Source organism: Cyprinodon tularosa, unplaced genomic scaffold (assembly GCF_016077235.1).
Source record: "Cyprinodon tularosa strain WSP-4 unplaced genomic scaffold, ASM1607723v1 ctg38, whole genome shotgun sequence".
In the NCBI taxonomy this organism is placed as follows: Eukaryota; Metazoa; Chordata; class Actinopteri; order Cyprinodontiformes; family Cyprinodontidae; genus Cyprinodon; species Cyprinodon tularosa.
This window is the reverse complement of record NW_024039096.1, coordinates 6,986-19,506: the sequence shown is the minus strand read 5'-3', so window position 1 is coordinate 19,506 and position 12,521 is coordinate 6,986. Positions and strand designations below refer to the sequence as shown.

Sequence of the window (12,521 nt, the reverse complement as noted above, 5' to 3'; positions counted from 1 at the left end):
TATTTTTTATTTTTTTATTTCTTATTTTTATTTTGTTTTTCATACATGTACACTTGCACCTTAATCCCTATTTATCTTGATATACTGTATATATATTGTTTATTCTTAATGCACCTTTTCCTCCTTTTTTAACACATTCTTTAATTACTATGTACGGAAGAGGATTAGGGCCACTGGAAAAAAAAAAAAAGTTAACTGATTTTTTAAATTTTATTTCAGTATAGTATGGGAAAAAAGTCAGAATTCTGACTTTTTTCTCAGAATTCTGACTTTAATCTCAGAATTCTGACTTTTTTTCCTCAGAATTCTGACTTTTTTATTGTCAGAATTCAGTCAGAATTCTAAGAAAAAAGTCAGAATTCTGAGATTAAAGTCAGAATTCTGAGAAAAAAGTCAGAATTCTGACTTTAATCTCAGAATTCTGACTTTTTTCCCATGTTAAACTGAAATAAAATTTAAAAATCAGTTTACTTTTTTTTTTCAGTGGCCCTAATCCTCTTCCGTAACTATGCCAATATGTGACCAGTGAATTTCTCCGCTGTGAGATCAATAAAGCTCATCTAATCTAATCTAAAAGTGGAAAATAAAGAGCAATGCTTAGTTTATTTCTAATTCCAACATTTTCCAATCAAAGTAAACCACTTGTCATACTTTTTCCACTTTTCTCAGTTCGCACCAGGCCAACTTGTTCCAACATTACTCATGGTGCGTCACATACTGTATGTATTTTACAAATATAAAAAATAGGAAGAACATTTATGATTAATTACATATTTCACTTCCATCTGAAACGTATAAGTAAAAACAACTTACAATTGATGGTATTATATTAAACAAGCTTCTTGGCCCCCTTTCAGAGATTGTTTTCCAGTTTAGATACGTCTTCCACCAAACAATTGTCTTATGTTTACTTTTATATACAGTTTACAGCAAAATAAAAGTGATGTATTGAGGAATCAATGAAAGCTCGCTAAATAATTTGGCTGCCTAAAGTCTAAATGGTGCACAGAGGTTTGGCAGATCAAGTCCGTTTTAATGAGGCCATAAGTCACTAATTAAAATGTGACTGATGTCAGTGGTTGAAGGTAATGGTAGGGGCCTCAACAGGAGCCCAGCACTCAAACACAGACGATTCTCTGCTCAAACAGTGTAGCACTATGCCTCCAATGAAGGGGGCGGGCTGATGGAGATGACACTCAGGGGGGTTTGAGGATAAATCAGGCCTATAACTAGGCCCCTGACGGTCTGCCGCCTCAGACTTTGGGCCAATAAAGCCATCTGATCATTATGGAGGCGGCCCACACCAAGCTTAGAGGCTCCGGGTTTACGAGCCCATCAATGCAAGATTAGGGATCTTTTTCTGTTGCAACAAAGCAGAACAGATTGCTGCTGTTTGGGTGGAGAAATGAACACTAGATAAAAGCTATGGTGTACTGGGAAGAGCAGGAGTGTGGTCCAGCTCTATTTTAGAGTAAGGGAGGCTTAAACCCCAGCTATATCCATCCATCATCTAGCAATCACTGAGTGAGAGGCTAGGTATACCAGACGACAGTTCATAAAATAGCCCAGCGACTTTATTATTTCTAGTGCATTCATTGCCAGGAAATTCCCATAGTGCTAAAAAAACGATTTTCTCCTCATTAACAAAGATTGTCCACTACCAGCTCCAGTTGGAAACCCAGACCAGGGTTTTATTTTAAATTAATTTGACTGTCATTCATCTCAAAATTTATAATACAAGGAAGTCCACCTAAGGTGACAGGTCAGGAAAAGATACCATTACTCAGAAAAGTAATGCATAGCAGAGGAGTGGGAATCTGTTGACAGAATCATTGTTGTTTATGCTAAAAAGTTGGTCATGATGGACAAGTAGGAAGAAGAACAAGATTGTTAACAGTCATAAACCATGTAGAGGCATAAGAGATGTGTGAAACAAGGTGCTCCGATCATATGAAACAACGAAAACTAATACAGAACATCACCCCGCACAAAACAGCACCACATTAGGACATGAAAGTGGTGGAGGGAATGCTACAACTGGATGGCTTAGATCAAAGAGAGTACCGTAATTTTCGGACTATAAGCCGCACTTGAATATAAGCCGCAGTATCTAAATTGCATGATTTGTACATATGCAAGCCGCACCGGACTATAAGCCGCGGGTTTTTTATGTTTAATTACCATATGGTTCGTGCACAAAGAGGATTGTAGGGAAAGAGGCAACTGTTTGGGGAAGCTCCTATTTATTAACATTTCAACACAATTGAATTGAGACAATTCTTTCTGCTGGCGTCTCACGTCTCACCATTGACTCATTGATTCCAAGGTTACGTGCAGCGGTTTTATTTCCTTCATTTATTGCCAAATTGACTGCCTTTAACTTAAAAGTTGCATCATATGCATTCCAACGTTTGTTTTCCATAATGAGGGTGTCACACAAACTATCTTGCGCTCGCAATGTCAGTCTTTCTCGGAGTCTGCTTCCGGAGTATGTCCGCATTCGCACGGCTACTTGTGTGTTGAAGCAAAGGTGACGTCAACATGGTGGATGGTAAAATCCATAGATTTAGGTACCGTATTACCCTAGCGGCCGTTAGCTGTAAAAGTCCATAGATAAGCTGCATTGTTATATAAGCCGCAAGGTCGAAAAATGGGGAAAAGTCCGAAAATTACGGTAAATGCATTCAAACTGTCTAAAAATGGGAGTTTGTGGCAAGACCATGAGTTTTTGTTTCTTTCTATTTTCTTGGCAAAGAAAAATAAAAAGTTTTTAAGGGAACCATTTGAGAAGTCAAACAACCTAGCCTGGGCTGCAACCGGAACCTCGGTAGAAAAGCCGAGGTGTTACAGGATTTGGTTTATAAACCAGAACAATAGGAACACCAAAATGCATCTATTGGAATCCTCAATGGGAGAATGTCTTCTTTTAAAAAGGGATTTATTGAAGAAAATCTGTTAATTATTTTATGCATGTTTTCTTTATGACTACAAAGACCCTATAGAAGACACACACTGCAAAATATCCAACGTTTAAAATGCAATAAATTTAGCTTAATTGTGAATTAAATGCTCACTCCTCCCACTGTACACAGTCCAGGCGGGCATAAAGAAAACAATCCATTTATGGGCTCTATTAAAGGAAAAAAGGATCTATTTAGAGAAGGACCAAAAGCAGGCTGGACCAAAGTCATCCTCTGGGGACATCGAGCTGCTTTTAACTGACAAACTCAATGAGAGGGCGGTCTAAGGGGGGTGGGGGCTAATAACAGGATTGTGTGACAGAATCTGGTGAAGCTGCATGGTCTGCTGACATCTTGCTGTCAAAAGAAAACACTGAGAAGAGGCCAAGGGCAGCAATCATTATCATAAATCAATGAAAGGTCTCATAGGAACGGCCCACTCACTAGTAACCCCACAGCAATGACACAGGTTCATCCCTCTCACTCTCCCTCACAGTGCAGTTTAAATGTTTACCTCAGGGCTAATGCACTGCAATGATGTGAAACAAATGCGTTCAAGCTGATCTGAAATATTGCAGTCTAATTAAATAGGTGTTATTGACGAGTAAAATGAATTGGCTCCATTGATCAGTTTAATGAGACTGGACCAAATAAAGTGCAGGAACATATGTTTGAGGGTCAGCAATATAAGCTTTCAAAAACAACCATTGGTCAAAATCAAATGAGTGATCCATTGAAGGAAACATATTCTGGGAAAGACTTTCATTCTTAAAATCTTACATTTTAGATGTAACCTACAGAACAATTCTCAACTCCTGACTATGGGGGGTGAACTGGAATCTCAAAACATAAAGGGACGATGACAGTTTTTTAATGTAAACTTTTAACCTAAAAGTTTAAATGCCATAGACATGTAAACATTTATCTTCAAGCAGACAGTTTATTACCACTAAAATTCATTTTGCTTTACCAATACAGGGAATTTGGCAAAGTCTCTCTATTTGGATGCTATTCAAATAATCAAAATACTTCATTAATCCTAAAGAGAAATGAATTTTTCAGTAACTAGTTGAGATTTTTTCCAAAGAGATGTTTTATGTGTTGATGGCTGTAGGCAGGAAGGATCTTCTATAGCTGTCTGTCTTTCACCGCTTCTGGAGAAGCCTCTTTCTAAAGACACTCTGTTGTTGTTTAACAGTCTGATGAAGAGGATGCTCAATGTTGTCCATAGTGTTCTTCTCTTTATAAAAAATTATTCTCTGTGAAATAATCTCCAGAGCTTCCAGAGGAGTTCCTAGAACAGAGGCAGCCTTCTTTACTAGCTTATTGAGCCTCTTCAAGGTCACGCTCTCAAAAACACATTATGAAACAAACTGCGCTACCATGCAGCCTTAGCTCTGGTTAAAAAATTATTTTTTTCAAACCTATTTTGTATTTCTGTAAACAGTGTGTTTTAGGAGAAGGTCTAATCTGTGAGGTGTTAATGTTTACTTTTGTCTATGTTTTAACTTCTTTTATAGTGAATCAGAAGTGCATACCGTATTTTCGCGACTACAAGGCGCATATAAATGTCTTGATTTCCCTCAAAATGTGCGGCGCGCCCTATAGTGCGGTGCGCCCTATGTGTGTTGTTACTGCGGACGTTGTTGAGACCACCATGAGAACGTTAAAGGGGGAAGTGTGGGCGTGGATTGTGTATAAAAGAACAGGTATGTGCTTTATGCAGAACATTGTTGTCTTAACAACCCTGAAAATGGAGAAGAGACACGCCTATGAAGCCCAGTTTAAACTTAAGGCTATCAGCTACGCAGAGGAACATGGCAATCGAGCAGCCGCGAGAGAATTCAAGATTAATGAATCGATGGTTCGCAAGTGGAGGAAGATGGAAAACGAACTCCGACAGGTGAAGAAGACGCAGCGGAGTTTCCGCGGAAATAAGGCGAGGTGGCCCGAGTTGGAGGAAAGACTGGAGCGGTGGATCATCGAGCAAAGAACGAGTGGGGAGAGCGTTTCGACGGTCACTGTTCGACTAAAAGCAGTAACGCTAATGGAAGAAATTACAATTGAAAATTTTCAAGGAGGTCCGTCGTGGTGCTTTCGTTTTATGAAATGCCGCCATTTTTCTATCCGGACCAGGACTACAGTAGAGCAGCAACGTCCGGCGGATTATAATGAAAAGCTGGCGAGCTTCCACTCCTTCTGCAGCAAACACATCGCCGACAAACGCATCCAGCCAAGCCACATCACCAACATGGACGAGGTATGTAACGGTATATAAAACCCACGCCCTATAATCCGGTGCGCCTTATGTGTGTGTTAAATACAGTAATGCCACACATAACTGAGACTGCGCCTTTTAGTACGGTGCACCTTATGGTCGTGTCAGTTTTAGAAACCTATGAAAAATAATCAGTTACAAATCCACTGAAAAATCATAGCTTTATCTTAGAACAGGCGAGGAATATATCCTCTTCTTTTATACAAGCAGTGTTGTGCAGGTTCAGGGGGATCATAGGATCAGCAACCGTGTTTCTACAGTTTTTTTTTAGATCAAATAAATGTCTGGGCTGCTAGAGAGGTCCAAAGCAGATCTTCATTTCTCAGAAAGAGGGCAGCTTAGATTTAACCCATGGAATAAAAATCTTCCAAGAAATGATTAGAGCGGCTACATTATTCATTGATTTCAGACATGACTCGTATACTAAGCATGGATGGAAAAGGGAAAACCAAAAATCTTTGTTACCTATAGATGTTTTTATTTAGCAACAGACCTCATGTAGCCTCTCTGTGAAAGCGGGAGACCAGAAACAAAACACCCCTCATGCCTGATAAACCCAGTTTTACACATGAACCATGTAAAGCTTCAGAAAGCAATTAAGACTGCAGATCAGAGGACAAGAGGGGGGTGGTGTCATCTCATCACTGACAAACGCTGACAGGTACTGTGATGTGGATGGCTGAGCTTGGATTTATGAAATATTCATTTGCAACACACAGAGCAGGTGGGGGAAGCTGATGTATATTTTACAGGCTACCTGTTTTATGCTGGACTCTGGGATTTTATTTTATTTCTGATCATGTTAAAGTATGGATAATCTAACTGATTTGTCTGGTTTAATGTCAGAGACAGACTGCAATAAGTAGAAATACTAGGTAACAGTTAGAATATCTAGAATATAAAGTAAGGATTCATAAATGGAGGATTAATTTGAGATGAGGAGAAACCATCATTCCTCCTTTAGTCTAGCTACCCCCCGACCCCCCCCCCCCCCCCCCCCCCACACACACACAAACACCTCAGTGTAGGAAGAATTATGGTAATTTAAAGTAATAGAAGCAGACAGTTTGTCAACAACAAAATCTTTAACTGTAAAAAATTCATAACCTGAACAAGTGAACAACAGCAGGAACATTAACTTAAAAAATACACAGTAGACAGGGGGAGATCTTCTCTTGCTCCATTAACATCCCTCATATGTCCAACACACAGTTTCAGGCGTCTTTGTTCCTCATTTTCAGAAAACTATTATTGAATAATCTGCACTAAAAACCAATAGCCCTGAAGGTATCAAAAATTCTAAACTTTTAATTTTTTACCACAAAAAATATATACTGGAAACCATAAATATGGGAAAATATGTGGTCAAGGAAGATAGTCCTATCAAGACTTGGTTACCATAAAGGAATAGTACATCCAAAACATGATTAGCCTTCATTTTCTACTCACCCCCATGCTGAACAACACTCTGGAGTACTTTTTTGATATCTCAAATGCATCTGGAGATCTGGGAGGCTTCTTGCTGTCTGCTGACATTCAAGTAATGGAGGTCTATGGCGCCCGAGGCAGAAAGGTCCATAAAAGTCCACAAAAAACGTGTCAATATTCCTCCATACTGCTCGTCCAATGTATTCCAAGTGTCCTGAGTGGGTAGCATCCAGAATTTACTCGAAACGAAGTCATTTAGAATGTTTTTAGAGCATAAACAGTAGTGTATAGGATTTCCTAAAAGCGCGCACCTGCGCGTTCACGATGCTACGGAAGCCGGCAGACCAAACCAGATGAAAGTGCGCATTCAGCGTCTGCTCTGCCGATAATGCAAGCGTAGAAGAAGAAATGTGCTGTTTACCTGTGCAAAGAAAGAAACAACGAAGGAAAAATGTCTGAGGACTTCAGTGTTGAGGAAGAGCAGGAGTTCTTTGCTGAGCTGAATGCGCACTTTCATCTGGTTTGGTCTGCCGCGGTTTCCTTAGCGTCGTGAACTCGCAGGCGCGCGCTTTCAGGAAATCCTATACACTACTGTTTATGCTCTAAAAACATTCTAAATGACTTCGTTTCGAGTATATTCTGGATGCTACCCACTCAGGACACTTGGAATACATTGGACGAGCAGTATGGAGGAATATTGACACGTTTTTGTGGACTTTTATGGACCTTTCTGTCTTGGGCACCATAGACCTCCATTATTTGAATGTCAGCAGACAGCAAGAAGCCTCCCAGATCTCCAGATGCATTTGAGATATCAAAAAAGTACTCCAGAGTGTTGTTCAGCATGGGGGTGAGTAGAAAATGAAGGCTAATCATGTTTTGGGTGTACTATTCCTTTAAGATTACAACCTACAATAATCTGTGTTAGTGTCTGAAAGGCTACCGTATATGTTTTTTCCAAATCAAATTCAGGAAAAATTCAGAATTACAACAAAAAACAAAAGAAAAAAACACTATTTATAGAAATTGTTAAAGTAATCTGAAAGTTTCAACCAGGGATTAGAAAAAAATGATTAATGGATGAAAGAAAATGAGTTGTTATATAGAACCCAAATAAACTAATTTTGACATTGAGAGAATAAAGAAAAGAAGCCTAAATTCTGGGATTTCCGAGTGTAGACATGCAGCTGCCACTTTAGCTGTATGCAAAGTCACAGATTGTGTTGTTTGATGGAGTATACTAAGTGGAATCATTATAAATCTGTGAGGTAAATAAGGACGAGGGGCACGCCTGTGTCTCAGTCACACAGCAGCAGGTTTGGCATCGATGTCCCTCCTGGCATAAGGTTGGATGGTGTGCCAGGTCCTGATAAGGACACCGCTTGGCACAGCAAATCAGACTGTGGCTGGGATGTTGTTTGAGTAACAGCATTAAAAATACAGGAGTCTATTCTACCATCATGCTTTTATTTGATGTTCTGAGAACATGAAGCGAATGAACACAAACGTGAAGTACATACTGAATGTTTAGCTTTAAAACCGACCAAGGCTAAAACTAAACAGCGCTTCAGCAAAATGTCAGCCCTGCTGAGCTGTTTGATTAGGTGGAAAAGCGGCTCCTTATCAAAGGTGGATTACACCCCGAGATACAAGATCAGGATTTCCTCTGGGAGAGGATGAAGGAACACACAAAGGGTCATGCAGATCAATGAAAAAGGTCAGCCAATCATTTCACTACAGAGGATAATTCACCTTGGAAAACGCTTTCATGTTAAGGCTTACCTCAACAGAAATGCACGTTAGAGGAATTCAATGTGGAGGAATCTGCTGACATGAAGTAATGACGACCAGAGAAAGTGTAAGAACGGCTCGGCTGATTTATGCATCAGATTTCATTCACATGTTTGACAGGCTGATGCTGTAGGAGTCTGACTGGCATGCAGTTCGGATTAAAAATTCTGAATTTAACCCTCAGACAGATCTGGTCCACATTTACAAACATCAAATTCTTCCGGCGCATAATAAATAGATGCCTGTCTGCTAAATCACACCAAGATCTTGACAATTCCTCCATGCTTGGAGGAAGTGTCATCAAATCAATGACGCATGAGGAGGACAACAACCACTCAACTCAGTGACACATCCAGAGATCAACATTCACGGCCGAAGATCTGAAATGTGTTCAACCATCTTTCTCTTACTGTGATAAAGGAAGGAGAAAATGCAAAAATCACAAAATACTTTAAAAGACAACAGATATTTTCAATCACAGAGGTTTGATTATTGAAAAAAAACAAACAAAAAAAATCAAGTTTTTAAGCAAATATTTTTTTTTTTCCCTGAAATTCTTTTTATTTTCTGAATTCCACAAAGTAGTTATTATTTCCACCATTATCTTTAATCGTTTGAAACACATGTAAAATAAGAAAAAAAATCAGATTTGATATAAAATCTCCATGACAAGAATTGCGGTAACCACTTTACTATTAAAGGACATTCAAAGTTTATGTAAAATGTTCTTAAAGATCCTCTTTTTAAGTCATAAGGTTATTTTAAAAAAAGATGACATAATTTTAACAGATGGTACAAAAACCTGTAGAAAAAGACTCCAAAAAGTTAAGGGCATACCCTTGAATGTTAGGTTTTTCTATCAGCCCCACTATTCTGTTTGTTGCGGCCCAACTCAGGGTTTATACAGGAATGAGTAGCTCAAATCTAATGATTATTAACGCTCTTTTAATGCTCTTAGAAATAATTTTAATGCCATCAATAAGTATCCATGGCTCTAATACATATTATAATAATTATATATACTGACAAGAGTTAGAATATATTGAACGAAAGTTGAATATTTTTAATAATGTTCGAATATTTTGAATGATGTTCTGAGTAAATTGAATTAAGCCTGAATATTTTGAATAAAAAATTAATATTTTGAATGATTTCCTGAGAATATGGAATGGAACTTGGATATTTTGAATGATTTCCTGAGAATATGGAATGAAATCTTGGAATATATGGAATCAAAGTTGCCCTAAAAGAATCATGGGTAATGTAGTTTAAAAAAAAAAGAATTAATTTGTGTTCATTTAGAATCAATCATTAATTAACCTAATCAGTGTATAAATAAAAACATTGTTAAATAACATCCACTCAAAATCCCATTTTTTCCCTCACTGTAGATTTAGGCGATCTGATTTGGCAATTTAAGGTGGTCGTTTAAGTGAACAGACTTGGAGATGTCTGCATTTCGGCCTTTGGAAATGGATAACAGACCAGGGCAACTAGAAGGAGTTGGGAAGAACAGGGTGGTTGAATGAAAGTTGAATATTTTGAATGATTTCCTGAGAATATGGAATGAAAGTGGAATATATTGAATGAATTCTGTCCTCTTTGTGTCTGAGCTTCTCTGCTCCCCCCACCCTGTTTTTCACCCTTCGTCACCTTTACTGTCGACATGCTGCAGCCATGTCCCCGTTTCCTCATATTCCAGCAACTTTTGTTGAAATTTGCATTTTCCCCTACTCTAGCTTTTTCTCCGCCTTGAGCTTCTTTTCTGATCATTCGGCTTTACATTCCACCGGAAGCAGTTCCACGCAAACATGCGGAACCAGTTATATCTGATATATTTGACAAAATAGTTTTTAGAAACTTTTTTTTTCCTTTTTAAATAAAGCATTTTAAATGCCATGATAATCACTTTTAATTAATTTTGATGCTAATTAAGGCTTTATTTAAAAAAAATAAAATTTTATGACTTTTAATGACCCGCGGAAACCCTATAACTAAGAAAAAAATTCAACTTATGGAAGCAGAATCATCCGTTTCCATTCCATATTTCAGCTGCTAATAGCGTCAGCCAGGCCCTTTGTATGAATAAAAGAAGAAAGATCAGTGCATAGTAAACACTGCTGTGCTAAAGCACGATCATTCCAACATAAATAATCAATAATCAAATGATTAAAATGGAATATGGTTGATTGAAGTGGCTGCTATATAAGACTAAATATTGTGGTTGTTAGAAATAAAAAAAAACAATATAGGATTTAATTATAGGACTCCTCTGCAATAGCTGATAACAATGGTGGAGTAGGTGTTGGATAATAAAGTTATGATCAAGACATTAAGACAGAGTCGGTGTGAAACACTAGCCTGACGTAGTCCGACTCAATTCTAGTCAGAATATGAGTCTGATACTGCTCCATAGAGCTGTGATTATGGGGTGTGTTTCGAACGAACCAGGAAAAAAAATGCCTCTGCACTCAATTGGATAGACCTACAACCAATAAGAGCGATGGAGTGCGTGACGTATGTTAAGCGAGGCATAGTTGTTGTCCACAAAAATCAAAGCGTGCAGTTTCACGCCTAGAATAAGAAGATGAGACTTGATCGCGTTTCTCTGTTCCTCTTTTAAAATTAATTTGCTGTCGATATCTTCTAGAACAGACCTAATAGCAGAATCTACTCACGCAAACTCTCCAGCGGCAGCCATTATTGTTGTCACCCAAGCGCGCTTTGGTCACGTGGTTGATTACGTTACTCTTGATCATCTGTCCATCATCGTAAAAAGCCCGCCATGACAATTTGATTGGATCGCCTGACAGTGGGCGATAATACTCGCGCTACTATGGAGCAGAGCCAGACCGAACTTCCCCGAACTCAAACCTTGTGGGCGGGACTAAGTTCGGACTGGCACCCAGGCTAGTGAAACACAGAGTAAAAAAATTAATTAATAAATAAATAGAAAAATAAAGTTTTTGGGGCTGAGAAAGTTGATATTGTGACCATTAAAAAGTTTTGATTTTGTGAGATAATTGGTATACCAATAGATGCGCCATGTCCAGAGTTGGGACGGTAACTACAGAAGCAATGCTGGGATGTTTGGGAACAAAGACAGAACTTATGAAGGCAAAATCATTATTTTTTATTTTACATGTTAGCCTTTAGCGCAGCTCTCTAGCAGTCTAAGTTATTGCATGGTCCTGCTTGTTTCTCTGTTTTTCTAAATGCAGAACAGCAGCTGATGGAATCCAAAAAGAAAAGGCTCTTGGAATCTTGGTAAACAGATGAAGCTCATAATCTAATTTCAAGGTTGTAATCAGATGTTTCTGTTTGTGAGAGATAGTGAAAGGTTTTAAGAATGATGGATGTTTGTAATTAGAACCTCTTTCATTATCATCAAACACTATAAAATGACAAAGCTTTGATTAATGGGTTCCTACAAATTCGCATAAAAGGGTTATACTGGATGATACATGAGCAATAAAGTTAATAAAACAACCGAATGTGGTTTTGAGATTACCTTCTGTAGGAAGATGACAATTCTTTTGACCATTTCGGATCGCTGTTCCTCCAGGGTGAAGAGAGTGCGAGGAGTGCGGATAAAGACCTTTGTTTTGCCGTAGGCCACGTCATGGTCAAACTTGCAGCCCTGCAGAAGCTTCTTCACAGCATCTTTGTCTGAGGAGAGGTCGTGGTTGGGCCACGTATACTCTGAGATCATCTTGTATCTAAAGAAACCCAAAATCATAACATAAACAGCTCAATCCATGTTTAAGTCTAAATTATTGTAAATCCTTTATTAAATTCCAATTAATCAGTGAAATGGTCTAGGTATCTTCATTTCTACTGATTTGACCTTTCATTAATTATCCAGAAATCCTTTAAGGTTAAATTTTTAGCTTCTATGACAAACTGATTCCTCCAAAATGTGTATAGTGTGGAGAAAATAACCTGAAATCAATTAACCTGATATTTGTAAAGATGACTGTTTAATGAAGAAACTTTTAAGTGGAACTCCTGCAAATATTCTTCACTTCAAAAATGTAATTTATTTTGTTCACGCTTCATTTTAA

General features: G+C 38.2%; 1 protein-coding gene across 1 annotated transcript in view; it reads right to left on the bottom strand.

The window, feature by feature from the left end:
* Positions 1–12,176, bottom strand: part of LOC119791049 (unconventional myosin-Id-like) — a gene marked incomplete at its 5' end in the record, with an annotated part of 66,303 nt that extends 54,127 nt beyond the window's left edge. The window contains one exon of the mRNA XM_038296885.1: positions 11,969–12,176. Coding sequence (XP_038152813.1) covers positions 11,969–12,176 — 208 coding nt within the window. The remainder of the gene's footprint in view (positions 1–11,968) is intronic.
* Positions 12,177–12,521: the final 345 nt, after the last annotated feature.